Source organism: Dipodomys spectabilis, unplaced genomic scaffold (genome assembly GCF_019054845.1).
Source record: "Dipodomys spectabilis isolate Male_0828 unplaced genomic scaffold, ASM1905484v1 ptg000051l, whole genome shotgun sequence".
NCBI lineage: Eukaryota > Metazoa > Chordata > Mammalia > Rodentia > Heteromyidae > Dipodomys > Dipodomys spectabilis.
Genome location: NW_024870728.1, coordinates 22,788,082 through 22,808,960, shown reverse-complemented (window position 1 = coordinate 22,808,960; position 20,879 = coordinate 22,788,082). Strand labels below are relative to the sequence as shown.

The following is a 20,879-nucleotide window of genomic DNA, read 5'->3' as shown; positions in this document are numbered from 1 at the left end:
AATAAAATTGTGACAGCAAGCCTAATGCAATCTGGAGCAGATCTAAAATCCTTTTGCAAGCTCATTCTGTTTCTGTTGTTATAAGTTCTTGTGGTTTAGTATTGCGTAATTATTTGGCCAATAGGTACATGGGGGAAGGGAGAAGGTATGAAGTCTGTACAATGTTTGAATTCTTTAGAGTCACAAGGAGGAGTGACTGGTAGTTGTTAACTGAGTTGCACACCACTAGAAATGTGGTAGACTGCATAGAATTTTGAAATCTTTTTTAAAAAATGACTTGGTTCAATTCTGAACCACATGTTCCTATGCTCCCAGGAATGTAGTGAAAGAGGCTAGATTGCTGCTCTTTCCAAAGCATTACGCTCTCCTGTTCCCTCTCATTTGAGTGTTGCTGCTCTTTGAATTACAGTGTTTGATCTCTGTTCCCAGGGAAAGATGACTCGACCCATTCTTTGTCTGGATGGGTTATTCCCAGGGGATGACTCTCAAATTGAAAATGATGTTTCCCCTGTGAACATTCTAAGTTTAGATCCAGCCATCTTCATCTGGTCAGTCACTTACTTTTGGTTATTGGTATAATTTATGCAGTTTTGCTGTCTGTAAAATGAAAGTGAGTTTCCCCATGGTCCCTGGGGATGATGCTCTGAGGTACCCACCCCTTCACTGTTAGGCCAATTGACAGTTGGGAGATGCAGCTTGCTCCACTTCCACCCATGTGACTTGAATTAATACTGGTGTTATTTTCCATACCAAAGCCCAATTACATGACGGAAGATTTTTAGTAATTGGGCCCTTTGGATTTTAAATCCTCTTAGGTCAGTGCCCATGAGACTAGCCTTCAGTGGGGAGAACTGTGGGGCTTCTAACAGAAGGAAAATCTGATTTATAGGTGGACATGGCATTACATCTATCACAAATACATTACGAATGGGCGTTATGTTTTCTAAAATATAAATCAACTCCCCCTGGGAAATGGTCTTTCTTCCAAATGGATTATACCATAAGAAATTCTTTGCAATCTTTATCCTGAACTTCCACTTTTCTTAATTTCAAGACATTGATAAGTAAACATCCCTGCATATTCTTTGGCATGATGTCTTAAGATGTTAGCAGCACTGGGCTGCTGTTTGCAAATCACCTCACATTTCTTCAACTGAGCCCATAAAACAGTACAAAAATATTAAACAATAACTAGATATTGGTTTCCACTCAACATTCACACTATACTGGGGCATAATGAATAGACCCTTAGGGATTTTTTTGAACATGTTTCTCCTTAAATGTGGAGAGAATCACTTGAATGACATTCAAAACATTGCCGTTGCTTAGTTGACAAAGTTGGGGTTTACCTTGTTTACGAAGAATCGCATGGAGTGTTGGCTTCTTTTTCTTGAGTCTCTTCATTCCTCCTACTGCCAATCACTTGTTACGTGAAGCTTCCCTTCAGATGCTATATCTTTGTTTCTCTAAAAGAACTGTCCCCGGACCGACATCTCCTAAACATAAATAGAGGTGCTTTCAAGATTGGAGGCACAATGAGTGGGCCTTCTACTGTACTAGAAAGCTGGGACTCTGCTCCTTTAGAAAAATGCACTAATTGGCTATCATAGAGCTTATAGCTGAGTAGTAGCAATCAGTAGATAAGCTGAGATGAACTCACTCCCTACCTATGCTCAAACCAACTCTGTTGTCATCCTCTTTTCATCCTGCCACCAGGACTATACACCACTAGTGCTGGTGTTTATATTTGATCCCAAGTAATTCCATAATGTTGTAGGACAACTCATATTTCACCTCTGTACTGTTAAAAAACAGTAAATATCATTTCTCAGCTTCAGACATGGAAGGCAGGTTCCCATCCAACTGGAGATTATGCTTAGTTACTGTTAGGCTCCTGAGACAGGCTGGCTAGATTAGTCTGTTTTCTGTGGGTAGTTGGTTAGTTTGTGATCATGTTTCTCTGCTTACACGTGTCATATCCCACTTTTAAGGCTGCTGATATCATTTAGTTGGCATTTTACTCTTTATTTATTCAGCTTATAACACATGCCAGAAAAAATATTGCAAGTATAAATTAAACAATATTCTTTGTCTCCAAACATTCATAATCCAACAGGGCAAAAGCAAAAACAATGCAAAAGGTCATTATAACACTCTGGGTAATTATTATTAAAACTATAATTTCATACCATCTCTGCCCATCTGTCTTTTCATTCTCTGACTGTCTTCACTCTCTTTCCAGTGCTGTTTTGGGGACAGTATCATATCACTGAAGAATCTTCCATTAATTCTTTACCTTGGCCACAGCTAGTTAAAGGCTCATGGAAACAGATACACAGGACAGAGAAGAAATCTTCTGCAGATATTTTCCTACCAAGAGAAAAGTCAAGTTCAAAGTAACTGAAGCAACAAGTAGTAAGAAATAATATTACTGAACATACATGTCAAGTGGTTTATACCCTGTGGTTTGCAGGCATCATACTGTTTAATCCTCACAATACCCATTTGAGGTAGAGACGATTACTCGTTCCATTTTGCAGGTGAGAAAAATGAGGCTCAAAAGTTAACTTGCACCAGGTAGCACACCAAGTGGTGAATGCAGTCAAACCAGGTAGCTTCTTCTAGAATAAAGGCACAGAACAGCTGTGTCCCAGGGTATGCAGGCCTGAGAGCACAACTCCTAATGTTCCTTTAGAAACTCTCATCAATTCCTCCATAGAACTATGTTGATGACTGCAAAATCCTTTATAAATATAGTATCTCATGATATCCCGTTCATGCTGTATATAGGTAGACATGCGTCTAGACATGAGCACATCTTGCCAATAGGAAAGACACTTTGAAAGTTGGTATTTATCCCTGTGTTGTTTGCACAGCCCTGCCAAGCCTGTGGTGGGGCTCCCAGGAGTACCACTCCCCCAAGCCAGCCCTGGCTGCTCCACAGTACCTCCCAGGCTTCTGATGAAGTGGACGCACCTTGCGGGTGACTAGCTGTTTGTTTGTTTGGTTTTAGTTGTTGTTTTTATTTTTTTTACTTTAATGTTGACTACTGAAACACACCCAAGTATTGTTTCTATCTTATTTCATCATAGCTTTGGAAGCCAATTCTCAAGCTTTAATCAGATCATGAATACCATACCATCTCCAAACCAGAACCATGCTCCTCCCCAGGTCATCGCACAGAGCAAGCACTTCCTACCCAAGCAGCTTTGTCAGACTCCACTAGGTGGACTTCACAGAGCAGGCCTAGTATGGGTAGATGTGACTCGGGTGAAATTTTTCAAAGCCATCTTAAGCAAAGGAAAATGAGGCTTTGATGTAGGCTTTTACTACTTCCTGAGCAGCTCGGGAACAGAGAGGAAGATACTCTTCTCAGTGGTTTCCTTACATCCAAACTTCCACATTCAGCTTTTGGCAAGTCCAGGAATGGCTTCTCAGAAACATTACCCAGTGCAGACGTGGTGTCCTCTGACACACACAGCACCCCTCACAGGGGCTCCAGCACAACCAGGCTGCATCCATTTCTTGGCTCATATGAGACACTTGAGCTGATCTTTTATTGCTATCTGTATGTTCTGATAATTTTATTTCCTGGACCAAGTTCTTGGTTTTGAAACAGCACAATAAAAAAAAAAAATAAAGAAAAGAAAAGCAGTGTGAATTGGCAGGTTTGAGGTTATGAGTTAGAGCTGGTCTCTCACTGGAAGTCTCAGCTCAAAGTATTATACAATTATCACATTTCAAAAGGACTGTTTGAACTGCATCTGCTCATCTTTAGGGTATTTTTCTTTTCTTTTTTTAAAAAAAACTTATTTTCACCTTTTTTGTAAGTGGATTACGTTCACTTTACATACTTTAATTCTTATAGTATCAATCCATATGGTTCTGTGCTACTAAAATCAAAGACAGCAAGGTTTGATGGTTATAAAAGCAGTCAATCAAGGAGCCCTTTGGACAAGTTTTGGAGGTTGAGAATAACAACAAAATGAATGCAACCCAGGATTGCTGTAATAGCGCTAACCACCCCCTTTCACCCATTGTCATTATTTTGATTAAAAGGTGTCTAGAAGCCACTGTAGGTTTGCAGAATGCAAAAATTATTGCAGAAACTTCCTCTATTAATGGAAATTATTAGAGGGTGGAAATGGTACTCGAGCAGCAAGAATGACATTAATTATGCAAAAAGCAGTCGTATCTGGCAGTTGGCAACCGCTCACTATCCTTCCACGGTCTTCCATGGGTTTGTGCATAGCCAGCATTAGAAATCTAAAAGCTTTTTATTTTGGCAAAGTTTTCACAGAACTTGGACTTCCCGCATCCAGATAAAAGATAATTTGGAAGGAAATTACGTTGGTGAAATTGAAGAATTCAGTAATGAGTTCTGTGTAGATGAATCAATGCCCAATTAAATGATTATATCAAATCTAACTTTAAATGTTGACTTAAAATAATCACATTTTAAAGACTTTGAAACTAAGATGATATATGCATGTACTCAGAAGAACAATGACTGTATTTCCCAGCCTGGTGTAGAAGAATGGAACTTCTTTATGGATCCAATAATTTGATGATGGGAGAGAAATTTAGGGTGGGAATTACCTGAATGCTGAGCTTTAGATTGGACTGCAATATTCTAAATTGTTTTCATAGTTCCCATGTTCCCATTCTCTTCGACTACTTTTCTCTATTTCTCAGAGTTCTTTTTTTTCTTTCTTCGTGTACATCTCTTTTCCAGGCTTTTTTTTTTTTTGTATATAAGTGCTCTCACTAACTTCTATAGAATCAGATTGTTTATTATTGTTGTTTGCTTGTTGGTATTGTGTGTGTGTGTGTGTGTGTGTGTGTGTCTCCTAGGGCTTGAACTCAGGGCTGGGCACTGTCCCTGAGTTTCTGTGCTTAAAGCTAGTGTTCCATCACAGGAGCCACAGTTCCACTTCTGACTTTTTGGTAGTTAGTTGAAGGTAAGAGTTTTGTGGACCTTCCTTCTCAGGCTGCATTAGAACTGCAATCCCCAGATGTCAATCTCCTGAGTAGTGAAGATTACGGGCATGAGCCACTGGTGCCCAACAGAATTGGTTTTTGGTTATCCACAATACCACCCCCCACATTTTTGTTCCTTCATAATAATGAAGAACAACATTGGAGCAATTGGAGCAACATTCATTATTCATTCATTCACTCATTCAGCCCTTAAAGAGCACCAGAAGGTTTGTGGCACTAACCTGACCATAGGAAAAGCTTCCAAAACTAAAGAACTGGGTATGCTTTCATGGGTACAAATTGTGACTCAAACTGGGATCTAGAATATAAAACTCATACAAATTGTGATGGGGACTGAGGCAATGAGTGTAGGAGAGGAGGGTAAGATAAGGCTAGAGTAATGTTAGGTTGTTGTAAGTGAATGCCAGACTAAAAATTATTATTTTTGTACTTGGTAGTGAGCAAGAGTGTGTACTTGATTTGGTTTTGTCCTAGAAATAACTGCTTTCAGAATGACACCTGTTTAGTCTTTCTCTGTCCTCATTTTGTCTTCATCTTCCTAGACCTGGAACTCATCTGATAGAGGTCAGTCACAAAATAATTTCATTAATGTAATTTGGGAAAAAATATGCCTATAAGATTCCATAAGCCATGGTCAGCTAGGTCTGCTAACTCAGTGAATTAAATAAATGTTTTCTATGTAGCCATCCAGAGCAAGGCAATATGTCTGGCATTCTTAGTAATTCATCCCATTAATTAAGATTTCCATACTATTTTACTGATACTTTTTTTTCTGGGAGGGGGGGGTCTCGTCGTGAGCCTGAACTCTGGGCCTGGGCGCTGTCCCTGCGCTCTTCAGCTCAAGGCTAGCGCTCTACCACTTGAGCCACAGAGCCACTTCCGGCCTTTTTTTTCCTGCTTATGTGGTGCTGAGGAATGGAACCCAGGGCCTCAGGCATGCAAGGCAAGCGCTCTTCCACTGAGCCACCTTCCCAGCCTTAGTCTACTGGTATCTTAAGCTTAAAGAAATATTTCTGTCACTCTGAGTAATGACATAATTAAGGTTTCTAGAAGTTTTAGTTTTATATTCTAGATCCCAGTTTGAACCTGATTTTTAGAATGTTTATAGCTTATTTTTTGTATTTTTAATGGCTGTGAAAATATTGAAGCGAGATAAATAAAAGTGACAATTACACTTACTAAAACATAAGCATCACATAGATCTTGTGAGAGGAGAATTCACCCCAATAAGTAAAGTAGTCTACTATCTAACTGGTCTAGTTCAAAAACCTCACTGGTCACTATGGACTCCAATGGGTTCTATCCGATAACTTCCCGAAAAGATATGTGAGTAAGACTTATATTTCATTGCCTTAATACATAATAATAATCAAGGTGCTATGCTAGACTTTGAGACTGCAGTAGTACAAAAGGGAGACACTGTTTCACTTTCGGATCGCTTACGTGGCAGAGGGGTGTTGTATAAACCAAATGAATAGACGTATTACCATATATGAATAGCCGAAAGAACTATACATAATCTAGGTTGTTATTTCTTTAAAGGAATCAATTCTTTCTTGGAAGTGGCTTTTGCTATACCAAATACAGACAGACAGATAGTAATGCCTCAAGCTATGTGAAATAAATATTGGTAAGGTCATTTGTGTTCGCAATTGGGTCTGTGATGTCCTACACATAAGAGAATGCTGCAGATCGGCACAATTTCACAGTCCATCTCGTTGCCTCCATAATTTCACCAGAACTGTCAGATCTTATGTCACAGTTCTTCATTTAGGAAATGCCACAACAGTAACTGTAGTTTTCACTGCCAGGCTATGAGGCAGCATTGTGAATGGGAGAAGTGTTGCTGTGGGGTCAAACAGATTTCAGTTCAAAACCTGGCTTTGCCTCTGAATGACTCTGACACATGTTGGTTAATGATCTCTGAACTCTCATTCCCCCTTGTGTGAAATGTGGCAGAGATGGAAGTGGTAGCATTGATTGTAACTTACCGTACCTATTTTAGACTCTCTCAGTCAGTCTTTTCTCCCTAGTAACTGTACATGGAGGTGATGAGGAAACAGAAATATTTGGAAGAACAGAAAATGTTACATGTGTTTATATGTCTAGTCTTTATAAATGAAAGAATATTTAAACTGTATTAGAGGATTTAGTGAATGAATATCATTTATCAGCTAAAAGGGCTAGCATGAACTCCTGAGAGAGAATATGAATGACTTCTACCATTTAATACTTGGAAATACTTTGCTCCTTTTGGGATAAGTAAGGAATCCTGTTATAGAGTATGAAGAAAAAAAGCAGCAGGAAATAAATGATTCATATAATACATAGATACAAGAAACAATTAAAAACAAAGTTAAGTACTAGATAATAGTATTTAGTATTCATGTCACTGAAACTCTAACAAATTCCTTTGCATTGTACCTCTGGAACCTTCAGGACAAGTGACAGATTTCTTAGGGAATACTTTTCCTATTACCTTTCTTCCTCCATCTTTTCATCAAATCTTTGTCTTTTTCAACTGTGAGTTGACATTTTAGCCAGAGTTTTAATATCTCTATTTGTAGGAAGACAGATGGAAAAGGAAATGAGAAATGGTATCTGGCTCTTTAATTAAAGACACAAAGCCAGAATTTGATCTTCAAGCTTATTGGCAAGGCACAAATGTATGCACACATGCATGGACACACACACACACACACACACACACACACACACACACACACACACACACACACACAATTTGATAAAGCCAAATTTGTAAAATTGTATCCACAATCATAGTTTCTATGGTAACTGTATCTTGGGCCCAGATATAAACAGAGCTGGCAGGAGATGTCTGATTTTCTTTTTTGTGAAGACAATCATAACAGAGATAGTTGAGGTTATTAGGATGTTGTGGCCCAGTGGACATATAGCTAAGAGTTGGATGGTACTAGCATAAGATTGCATGCTTAAATCCCAATGAATATTTTATGATTTCATAATATAGATACAGATTACAGATTACTTGGCTTTGTCACTCAGCTCTAAAATCATTAAGTACCTGCATATAGTTTCTGCATTAATAAGGTATAAGGGGTCAACATAAATATGGAAACTATGAACAAGGTAAGTTGTGCAAGTGTGTACAACTTAGAAAAGACTTCCTGATTTGCTGTTCTAACTCACATTTCACACTAAGAATTCTTTAAAAGGCTTACCCAAGTTATTTTTAAGATAGTTTATTTGCTACATTTTCTAAACTAGCAGATGTTCTACGCTAGTCTATAAGCTGAATACCCACTTATTTGGCAAAATTACTGAAATCAAATTAGAGACAACAAACACTTCAGAAATAATGGTTTGAACGAGTATGTGTAGTTTTGCCTCTCTGGATATCATATTTGTAAGGGCACACACTTAAAAATAGGCATAATATACTTCACTCTGCCAAAGAGAAATGATTAAGCAACCTATTTGGATTAGTTTTTGTTTAGAGTATTGCCATTAGTTCTTCTCCAAACGTGTAGCATTTTAGCTACATGTTTGGCTCCAAGCCAAGTTTATGACTTTTTAGCAGTTTTCATGATATTGAGTTCTTTAAACATCTTCTAGCCAAACCTATAACCAGGAAAGTATAATGGCATCAGACAAGGGGATGAGCCAGGCATGGTAGTACACATCTGTAATTCCCAGTACATGGGAGGCTAAGATAGGAGAATCATGGTCCAAGATTGACCTTAGGCAAAAAATAAAAAGTATGAGGCCCTACCTGAAAAATTAAATAAAACAAGAACAAAAAGTGTTGACAGTCCAGTTCAAGTAATAGAGTGCTTACATAGCAAGCATGAGGTCCTGAGTTCAAACCCTAGTGGGAAGGGAGAGGAAGGGAAGAGGAGGGAGAAGGAAAGAAAGGGAAGGGAAGGAAAAAGAAGGGAAGGGAAGGGAAATATAAAAGACTGATCACAAACCTCTATCATGATGCCAACTTGAAATGAAAGACACATTTCCTAAATGATATCTACAATTTTCGTGCTTTGTATTTTCATCGTTGTCTACGTCTGGCATCGTGAAACTCATTTTTGGTAGAAGATCTGAATAAAACATTTTTGTAGACAAATTATGTATGTATAGGTGAATAAGCCATGTTGCTACTTTACACAGCCTTTCCACCAGAGTAGCTTTTAATTTTTCTTGGGAAAGCTGGGTTAAAGGACATAAATTACAACATTCGCAAAAATGTGTCTTAACCTGGAGAGGCTGGAAAACTGTTCAATACTGAACTGTTTCCATTTCTCGCCACTAGACATTTGCAGAAAAAATCCTGTGTGGTTTATTCTTTTGGTTTTAATGAATTGAGGATATTTTTTAAAAGGTTTGAAATGACTTTTTATTTTTCCCTCTGTCATTAATCTGCAAATGGGGGAAACAAGGAGGTTAAATGGCCTCTTTAGGATATTGCTTTATGAAACTGCTGATCCTAGCAATGCCAGTCTAGAAATACATACTAATTTAAGGAATCTTGAATGCAAGCAGCAAGCGCCTTCCTTTTGAAGAGAAAAGACTAATGGCTTTATTTTTAACAAGGCTCTTAACACCCCAGCCAGGAGCAGGCATTGAGTGAATGAAACTGGGAGACCTCCCAAGACCTGAAAGCATCTTAATTTGACATTCTTCCCAAACACCCAAGCCCTCCTCATAGGCTTGCCATAGGCTGTCTTAATGCAGCCACAGAGGCTTACCATGTGCAAGGCAACCTAGGCACAAGTTCTTCCTGTTGTTTGGAGTAAGTCCTCAAAAGGTTTCACTTCCTGAGCTCTATCAGCACGAGAAAGATAAATCTCCCCACCCCTGGAGCCCCAATCCAATCCAGGCACATGTTCTAATGTTACTCTGTTGTGTGAAAGGCTAAGTTTCTGTTATGGATTAAGTCAAAGACTGTTTTTATCAGACCTATATGTAGGTCATTATAGTGGGGGAGGGGGGAAGAAAAGAAACTGCAAGATCCCAAGTAAGATAAAGGGCTTAAATTTTTAAATGGATGGAAGCCACTGTGTGTGTGTGTGTGTGTGTGTGTGTGTGTGTGTGTGTGTGTGTGTGTGTGTGTGTGTGTGTGTATGAGTGAGAGAGAGAGAGAAAGAGAGAGAGAGAGAGAGAGAGAGAGAGAGAAGGGAAATTACCTAATAAGGAGTAGTTTAAGTAGGAATCTCTCTGAGTCTATTTGAATGAAGGACAAAATGAGAAATGAGCTTAAAAATGCCTCTGCCTGTTTTATTTCCCTCATTCCTTCCTCAAGTGGCCTGACTTCCTGAGGATTTAACTACTACTTCTTAACATAGGCTTCTCCTTGGCAGCCCTGTCTGTAATTTCCTACCCTCCCCTTACAGCTATTTGCAAGAATCTGTGTACCAAACACACTCATCTATATTGTTATCATTTTTTATCATGACATTAAAAATTGATCAAATTGCAGGCATAGATACAACAAATTGTGATTTATCTATATAATAGAGTCATAGATAGCCATTAAAATTCATGTTTCTTGAATGTATGCAATAGCAGAGGAAACTTCCAATAGGAAAGAGACAAAGAGAAAAATCATATACCATTAAAATATGTATATATTTATAAATGTAAGTAGAGATCACCTTTGGGTGGTTTTCCATAATAATCATGTAGGGAGAAAAAGCAGTTAAATCTATTTTTTAATAATGGAACACAAATTTATTCCCATCATTTCCATTAACTAGCAACATGTCCCTGGAGTGTCTTGGAATACTAAGCTTGTAACTCAGGAAACACAAATGTTTCATTAATCCCATTTTTGTGAGTCATGATAGGGTAAGACAGTACAACCAGCAATTGTTTACTTATTAGAAAGCTATCAAGGTTTTCAACACCATGGCATCTGATTTTTGCCCTGAATCCATTGAAATCACTCTCAGTAAAGCCAATCATGACATCATTGCCAATTCTGACATATAACTTTTACTGACTTTATATTGGTCACTGCTCAGTTGCCAACAATGATGTCCATCCACTCTCTCAAAGTTCATAAGGAGCAGATTGCATAGCATAGTAATAGATCTGCAGAATCAAAAAGAAGCTTAAAGGAGCAAATACTTGGATAAACCTCCAGGAATGCTTTTCCAGGCCACAGAACTAAGCTACCAAAGGGAGTTGCTGCCACTTCTAGTCAGGAAGCATTAGGTTTCAGGGCCACCCAATGCCTACATCAATAGTCACTATGATTAGGAAGGTGTTGTCATCAGGGAGCCACCTCTTCTGCCACTGCTAATCATCAACAGTCCACTCACAAACCAGTGGCAACGTTGTCCAAAGCTGCCACAGGAACACCAAGCACCAACTCCTGTCCTGAAGGAAGGACATATTCTAATAGTGAATGCAGTCACTGCCTCGATCCCTAAAGAATTGCTAAAGCTGGGCCTTACCTTGACTCACAGCCAGTGCATTGGCTGCCAAAGAGTTCTGGGAAAGAAAGTTTTTGTCTTTCTGGACTCTAGTCAAGGGTGTCACTCTGCAAGAAGGGAGGACTGGGTAAAGCCACCAACAGGCTACATACTTCACAGTCCCTGGCTCACTACAGTTCTTGATGACATTTGACACTGTTGACTATTCCTTCCCTCACAGAACTCTCCTCTTGATTTCTATTCTAGCACTTTCCTCTGGGTCTCATCTGGACCAGGTTTTTCCTACACTTCCTCCTAGGTTCAACTTTCTTTGCCTACCCAATAATAATAATAATAGGAAGAGGGAGAAGAAAGAAGAGGGGAGAGATGAGAGAAAAGACAGAGAGTGGGAGAAGGAGAAGAAAGAGGAGAAGGGTGGGAAAAGAAGAAGGCGGAGGAGGTGGAAGAGGAGGAGGAGGAGGAGGAGGAAGATGAGGAAGAACATTATTTATGTTCTTTTCTCATATTTTTTACTTCTATGTTGTCTCCAGACTCTTCCTGGTCTCCCTTCCCCAAGGTTTTAAATACCATCTATATGCTGAATGTTTTCCAGTCCTACGTCTCTAATCCAGACATCTCTTCTAAATCCCATGCCTTTATACTCACCTGCCTATTAGATACTTTCATCAAATATCCCAACTCAAGCTCAGTATAAGTATTCCCTTCTGTCCTACTGCTCAATCTGTTCTTCCTTTATTCCCATCTGGAGGAGTATCACCAAACTCAGTAGATGGCTAAACCCAAAAATTCAGGCATTATTCTAGACTCATCCTTCCCTTTTATCTACAGTAAATCCTACAGTCCTACAGCATCTCCTTAACATCCTTGTGTCATTCTCTTATTTTCTTATTTCCCTAGTTTGCACTCTTATCATTTCTTATCATCCAGACTGTCACAGGAGCCTTCACACTATGGCATGAATCATCTTAAAAACTATGAAACTCTTAGAAGATAACCCAGGAGAATATCTAGATGACCTAAGATTGAGTGATGACATTTTAGAAATAACACCAAAGGAACAACACATAAAAGCATTGGTATCTGGGCTTTGTCAACATTCAAAATTTCTGCACTGTGAAAGATACCATCAAAAGACAAGGCACAGATTTGAAGAAAATGTTTTCAGAGACACATCTGATAAATGACTCTTATCCAAAACAAAGAATACAAAGAATAAAGAATGAACTATTTGATTTTAAAGTGGGATGAAGATACTAACACACCTCACCAAAGATGCACAGATGACAAACAAGCATATGAATAGATGTTCCTCACTATAGTCCATCAGGGATATGTAAATTAAAACAGTAATGTTATCTTTGCACACATATTTGATCAAAACTCATACCACTGATAATGCCAAATTCTGTTGAGCATGGAAAGCAAGAGGAACACTTGTGGGAGGGAGTACAAAATGGTACAACCACTTTGAAAGACGGTTTAGCAGTTCTTGTAAAACTAAACATGGTTGCCATGTGTTCCAGCAATGACACTCCTGAGGTATTCACCCAAAGGTATTGAAAACTCAGGACCACAGAGAAACCTGCACACAAATGCTAATAGCAGCTTAATCGTAATTTCCATAACTTGGAAACAACCAAGATGTCTTTTTGAACAAGAGTGGATAGACAAGTGGTACATCTAGAAAATGGAATATTATTGTTTGGCAAAGAAAAGAGCTATCAAGCGTGAACAGAGGAAACTTAAATGCATATTGCCAAGTAAAATAACCTGATCTAAAAAGGCTATCTAATGTATGATTCCAACTCTATGGCATACTGGAAGTTGAACTATGTGAACAATAATCCCCATATTGTTAGGAAGAAAAGATGGAGCACACTGGAGAAGCTAGGATCCATGGATCATTCCTCAATATAATAAAGGTTGCATCTGGTAAACCTACAGCCAGCATTTTACTTAATGGTAAAAAGTTAAATTCCATTTCCTCTAAAATCAGGAATGAGACAAGGATGTCTACTCTCTCCACTTCTCTTCAATATAGTACTGTAATTCCTAGTCAGATCAATAAGGCAAGAGAAAAACATAAAGGAGATCCAAATAAGAAAGAAACAAGTAAAACCCTCCCTATTTGAAGATGATATGATCCTCTTATTGTAGAACCCTATAGCTTCCTTCTCCAAGTTACTTGAGCTGATCCAAAACTTTGGCAAAGTAGCAGGGTATAAAATTAACCCACAAAAATTAGCAGTTTTTCCATATGCCAACAAAGAGAAGAGAGAGACTGAAATCAGGAAAGCAATTGCATTTTTAATATCCTCAAAAAATAAAATAAAATACCTAAGAATTAACTTAACCAACTGTGTAAAGGACCTCTGTGATGAAAACTTCAAATATCTGAAAAAAAAATCAAAGTAGATTTAAGGAAATGGGAAAACCTTTAATGCTCCTGGATTGGAAAGATTAAATCATGAAAATGGCAATAGTGCCCAAAGCGATCTACAAATTCAATACAATACAATACAATCCCAATAATATTCTTCAATGATATAGAGGAAGCAATCCAAAAATTCATATGGAATAATAAAAGACCCTGAATAGTGAAAGTAATCCTTAGCAGGAAGAACAATGCTGGAGGAATATCAATACCAAACTTCAAACTTTATTACAAAGCCATAGTAATAAAATGACTTGGTAGTGGCACAAGAATAGGCCTGGGGACCAAGGGAATAGAAGACCCAGAAATGAACCCACAGATCTATGGCCACCTAATATTTGATAGGAGAGCCACAAAACACAGGATGGAAGAAAGCCTCTTCAACAAATGCTGCTAGTAGAACTGGCTAAACATGTGCAGAAAACTGAAGCTAGATCCTTATATATCACCCTGCACCAGAATCATTTCCAAATGGATCAAAGACCTCAATGTAAGGTCAGATATGATGAAAATATTACAGGAAGAGATGGGGGAAACACTAGGGCTCCTGAGCATGAGCTGAAAATCCTAAGTAAAGATACAGAATCACAACAAATTAAAGATATATAAATGTGATTGCATCAAGTTGAAGAGTTTCTGCATGGCAAAGAACATAGCTAGCAAGATAAATAGAAAACCCATAGAATGGGAGAAAATCTTTACTAGCTATGCATCACACCAGGGCTTCATATTTATAATATACTTAGAGCTCAAAAAATTAAGCCCCCCCCAAAAAAAAACAAACTGCCAAAGAAACAACCCAATTAATAAATGGGCTAAAAACTTAAAGAAAGACTTCTCCAAAGAAGAAATAAGAATAGCCAATGTATACATGAAGAAATGTTCAACATATCTGGCCATAAAAGAAATGCAAATCAAACAACATTGAGATTCCACCTCACCCCAATTAGAATGGCCAAATAAACAATAACAGATGCTGGTGGAGATATGGCCTAGAGAATGCTTCTACACTGTTGGTGGAAATGTAAACTGGTTCAATCACTCTAGAAAGCAGTATGGAGGTTCCTCAAAAGACTAAATATAGAACTTCCCTGTGACCTAGCAGTTCCACTCCTAGACATCTATCCAATAGACTATGAACAAGACCACACTAAAGCTATCAGCACAACCATGCTCATTGTGGCATTGTTTACCATAGCCAAGATATGGAATCAACCCAGATGTCCCTCGATGGATGAATGGATCAAGAAAATGTGGTACATTTATATAATGGATTTCTATGTTTCCATCAGAAAGAATGACATTGCCCCATTCGTGTCTTATATGTTTATCTGATTTGGTGCCGTGGCTCAAGTGGTAGGGCACTAGCTTTGAGCTGAAGCTGGACAGCGTCTAGGCCCAGAGTTCAGGCCCCATGATGGGGAAAAAAAAATATCATTGCAATATGAGACTAGAGATCAGGGGCATCTTAGAAGCAGTCATAATACTGCTGCTACTTCAATCACTTGTTTTCTGTCTTCATGCTCTGCTTCTCGCCAAAACCTTGACATCTCCAGAAAACTGCTTTTCCTATGCCTGCATTGTTTCCCTTTGGTTCCTTCTTCTGAACATGCCTTCTGCTCCTCCTTCATCTTCCTCCTCATTCATATTCAAGTTGCACGTGAAGCATCAGCACCAGCACGTGGAGGTGGGGGGTGGCGCGGGTGAAGCTGTCTGCAGCTTTCCAGGTGCTGCTCCCTCCCTCCTCAGACTTCCACCCTCAGGGTGATCTCATTGCAGTGTAATTGTTTCCAGGCCTGGGGGCTATGGAATGGGACTGGATTTCTTCATGGCTTTGGAATACCCAACATTAGGATCCAGTGGGTGCTCAGTGATAACTAAATGCATGCATGCTCTTGGGATGTTACTAGAGAGACACATGAATATGAACACATGCGGTGAAGAATAGAATCATTTTTCAAATGCATGGATGCCACCCATCCTTTTCAAGCTGGATCCAGTTCTACCTTTTCCCATGAAGTTATTCCTTCAGGCCCCATCTGTGCTACTGAGGTAGCACCCTAAATGCTACTCAGTGAGACTGTCCTTCAATATTCTTTATTACATTTCAAATGCTTATATCTAACAAGATAGATAGTAACTTAAAGGTAAGGATCATGTTAAAATTCACTGAATCTAATATGCTGATGAGGTAACTCACCAGAACAGCTTATAGGTAAGGGAAAGACAGTGCCTTGGGGGGAGGGGGAAGGAGGAGGGGGAGAAACACCAGAATATTGACTATCCATCAAGAGGCCATGCTCTCTGGATGGAGCTTTATGGCTACAAGAAAGTAATTAGTTGTGAATGTCTCAAGACTATCTGTGTTGCTTCCTAAAATCCTCTCCCTCCCTCTACACCCCATACAAGCTAGGATAGTGATTTTAATAGAGAACTAGAACCCTGGTAGAAAGAGAACAATGTTCAGCTCATTCAGTGCTACCTAGGAAAATTGGCCCAACTGACCTATACATGGGTTACTTTTTGTGTTCAACAGCAAACTTCCCCCTCGCTCCCTGGTTAGAGTAGTTGGGGTTTTCTAGTTAGCTCCTCCATGAACTTTGTATGAGGGTCTCCCAGGCACAAAAGCAAGTACTTGTTTTTGCTATCACATGTTGATATGAGCAGATAACTAACCAGTCACTCCACCAGTGCTTTAAAACACCTCCATGGGTTCAGCCTGTGGTCAGTATGCTAGTTGGTATGATAGTTACAAAAGGATGTGAGGGGAGGACTTTGCATTCAGGAAACCAACCTATTAGACCTACTCACTGACCTTCAGGATCTCAAAGACTGATAAAAAATGGTCCAAAAGAGGTGAAGTCAGGAAGTACATAGGAAGGGACAAAGACCAACAAAAATCAATGAAGACCCACACTAGAAGGAAAACAGTTCTTCATGTCTATGTGATTGTTCACAAGGGAGGAAAATAAGTGAAGCACAAGTTGGTCAATGAAAGCCTCACAAACAGTGCAATAAACAGCTGGTTGTCACCAATCTGTTAGTAAAAGCAAGGGTCATGGAAGATAAGATCCTTATCACTGTGAAGATGATCCTCCGGTGGCATGTGGAATAAATGTAATGTATGCTGGATTCTACCCTGAAAATATAGGAAACAAAATGGCTGAATAACTGTGGACTTAATTAACTGTGTATCAATACTGACCCATCACTTATAAGAAATATAGCATACTGACAGAAGGCGAAAGTAATAGGGAAGCTGAGGACAGGATATATGAGAACTCTCAGTACACCTTGCTCATTTTTTCTGTAAATCTCAAACTGTCCTAAAAAACTAAAGTCTGATTTTTTTTTTTTTTTGGTTGGCTGTGGGCCTTGAAATCTGGACCTGGGCACTGTCCCTGAGCTCTTCAGCTCAAGGAGAGCACACTTCCATTTGAGCCACAGCACCACTTCCAGTTTTCTGGTGGTTAACTGGAGATAAGAGTCTCATGGACTTTCCTGCCTGGGCTGTTTGAACTGGGATCCTCTGATCTCGGCCTCCAGAGTAGCTAGGATTACGGGTGTGAGCCACCAACACCCAGCTAAAGTCTAATTTGTAAAAGGAAGAAGAGGTGGTCATCCGGCTACAGACCATCCCTGGTATGAAGATAGGAAGGAACCCATTTGACAATGACCCTGTTTCTACCTAGAAGTGACTTCGTTGTTAGATGCCATGTTTGCGGCTTGATCATCAATGGCTACAACAACAAGTCATGACTTGCTTTTTCAGGGCTGATTTTTGGCAGGCAGAGGCAGCATTTGTGCACTGATTATAATTTTGAGATGCATTGTCAGTAACCAGGACATATAATGGATCTTCATCTCTAATTACTTTTCTCTCCACAGGTGTCTGGAAAGGGTCCAGATGGGAATATGCACAACCTCCGCTTTGAAGGGATGGAGAGACAGTACGCATCCTTACCCAGGTAAATCACAGAGGGGTCTCACCCACAAATGAAGTCTTTGGAAAAATCTACATAAAATAGAAATCTGGCTTTGAAACTGGGAATATGTTATATTTTGCCTTCCTGCCATCTGCTGCAGCCCCAATGTCATCTTCACAACTGTGCTAATAATTGAAACACTTGTAGGTTGTTTTTAAGAGGAAAAAACAGTGTATCATTGCAATTGAACATGTCAGACAGAATACTGGATACTGAATGGAAATCCTAAGCCACTGCTGTAAAAATGGCCACATACCCTGGACCAAGCTTTGGGACAATAAAAATAGTCAGTCTTCTGTGCCAGGAATTACCTTCGAGAAAGAGCAGGCCAAAGTTAACCTTGGCACTCTGTGCAAGTGTTAGAAAGCAGGAGAGAAACATGAACCTGGGAAGGTGTTCTTTGCTTGATTTCGAATCTGTCCGTGTCCTCAAGGCAATAAGCAAACATTGTTTGGAGGCAAAGTACAAGTAGGTAGGAGGGAAAAAATGGTGTGGGAAAAAAATTCTCTTAGTGATTCTGACCTAACATGATCCACTTATGCTGTAACGAGACACGGCTGAAAATGAGATACAATTCTCAAAGGTTAGCAGTCTTATCTGTGAGTTGAGGAAAAATAATGTTAGTCGGTTATCAGCAGCACATGACCGAGAGGAAACCTTTCCAAGATGACTTACATCCAGCTTCCACAGGAGTCAGATGAGTGGAGAGTGTGAAACAGTGAGTTTGAAAAGAACTGGGATGTTTCACGAGTATTGTCTTGGAGTGAGGTGAGGGAAAAACCCCAAGCAGAGCCTCATCATCATCAAAGCCAAGCAGGGCAGCTAAAGTGCTCAGCCCAAGATAGAGTTACTTTTTGAGTTGATTATTGGCTGAATTGAATGTCACCTCTGTGGTGTGTGTGGTGTGTGTGTGTGTGTGTGTGTGTGTGTGTGTGTGCGTGCACGTGCACGCGTGCACGCATGCACGTGTGTGAATTGGCAAACAAGTAGCATATTACAATAACCATAGCCTAGGTGACTATCTGCTCATGTACATACTGTTTTGATTTTTCAAATGTAATAAAATCTCAAATTTAGCAGAGAAATAATTTTTAAAACTGATTAGGCAGGATACTCAAAATACTCCAAATTCAGTATTTTAAAGCTTCATCACAACTGTATTTATCTCCCTGCTTTCCTTATATATGTTATCTCATATGATATTTTCTCCCCTCGTCCATGATTTCTTTCCTGTCCCTATTTTTCCCCCTGGCCTAGTATTTTGTTTTCATTTAAAAAGTGGAAATAGTTTCCAAAATTCATTTTAAACAGAAGATTTCCGGCTTTCACTGTTGAAATGTATGGAAATTGTGGTGAAGGCAGATGGAAAGTGGTTGGTTCTTAAGAGAGTAAGGGGTGGGGGTAGAAAGGAAAACTGGAAACAGCTTAATGTCTTCCTGGCCAACTTATACTGTGAGTACAGAAATGGATATTTCTTTTGGTACAAATTAAAAGCACAAGAATAACATTTAAATTCTATAAATTTCACTCATGTATGCATTCCCCATATATCTAGTCACCACTAACTATGCATCAGGATCTGAGAATACAGAGACTGGACACACAGGCAAACAGTCAGTCTTTTATGATGTCTAACATAGTAACTCTTCACATATAAAGTCCTCCAAATTTCTAACTCCTGTGTATTTTCACAACGTCTCCTTGAAATGTCCAACCATGTCTGACTCTAAACATGTCTTTTTTTAAGTATAGGGAGAGGGTTTCTTACAGAGACAGTATGTTCCTTAGGTAATGCTGTTAGCTTTAGAGCTATCTTCCCAATGTCTGAATTGACAAAATCCTGTCAACCTTGAGAATATAACTATGATTGACAAGGAAACATCTTAGGCTGAAAACAATTTGGGAGAAAAGTCCATTCACACACGCATAATAGTAGGTAGTAGTGATTAGTTGCACGTACAAACAGATCTTGGTGGCTGCTTAGCAAGCATAAGTTAGCCATGAGAGAGAATAAGCAGGGCTCCACAAATATGTGAGACATCTTTGGCATGGGGTTCTCAATGGAGTTTTGAGAAGCAGGGGCTGGGAAGGTGGCTCAATGGTAGAGCGCTTGCCTTGTATGCATGAGGCCCTGGGTTCCATTCCTCAGCACCACATAAGCAGAAAACACTGGAAGTGGTGGTGTGACTCAAATGGTAGAGCACTAGCCTGGAGCTGAAGAGCTGAAGGACAGCATTCAGGCCTAGTGTTTAAGCCCATGACCGACCAAAAAAAAAATTGTTTTTAATAAAAGGGAGAAGCAAAGTTCCCTCACAGGCAGTGAACCCAATCCAAGGAATTCATATGTATCCTGGGAGAAGCAGAGGACAGAGGTGAAGGGCCTCTGAGAAGCTGTGCAGATTCAGCTCTGAATGACATGGCCTGGACCCTGGTTTTCCCACCTTCCCTCTCTCCCACCCCTACAAGCTCACATCCACACATTGATTTTACTGTCCACTGACCACTCCCTTTGCAAATAGGGAGGAGGCACAGCTCTGAAGGGACTGCATTCTTTACCAAAGAGGCAGAGAGCTTTCAAGTTATTTATGGAGTTAGATGTTTGAATAGTTTTATCCATTGGAATTCAGTGGCAAACTTTATAGGGGATTTAATATGCTACAGACTGAATCGGTTTCTAGGTTGCTTTGTGGTGGTGTCATAGATTGTGTGTGTGTGTGTGTGTGTGTGTGTGTGTGTGTGTGTGTGTGTCCATTTTGAAGATAAACTCAGTAACACTGATTTACATGCCAAATTTAGAGGCTCCCACAGAAAGAAAATGCCCTATAGTACATGAAGTAGATAAGAGGCCCAGGACCAGGGACTTCCTCCTAAGCTTTCATAGAACCTCTGTCATCTTTAAAACGGGCCCAAGCAGCCCACTGCCAAGCTAAATGACACCACAAGACAATAAAGCCGGAGTCTTGGCCAGAACAGGAAAAAGACAATTTCTCTTCCTCTCACAGAGTAGTTAGGAGCTTGCCTGAGGCTAAGGGCTAAGCAGTGTTA

General features: G+C 39.5%; 1 protein-coding gene across 2 annotated transcripts in view; it reads left to right on the top strand.

Annotated features, from left to right (window-relative positions):
• Window positions 1-20,879, top strand: part of Pard3b (par-3 family cell polarity regulator beta) — a 971,067-nt gene that overhangs the window by 894,531 nt on the left and 55,657 nt on the right. For both annotated transcript variants that reach the window (XM_042679102.1, XM_042679101.1), the window contains one exon: window positions 17,737-17,816. In XM_042679102.1, the coding sequence (XP_042535036.1) occupies window positions 17,737-17,816 (80 nt within the window). The remainder of the gene's footprint in view (window positions 1-17,736; window positions 17,817-20,879) is intronic.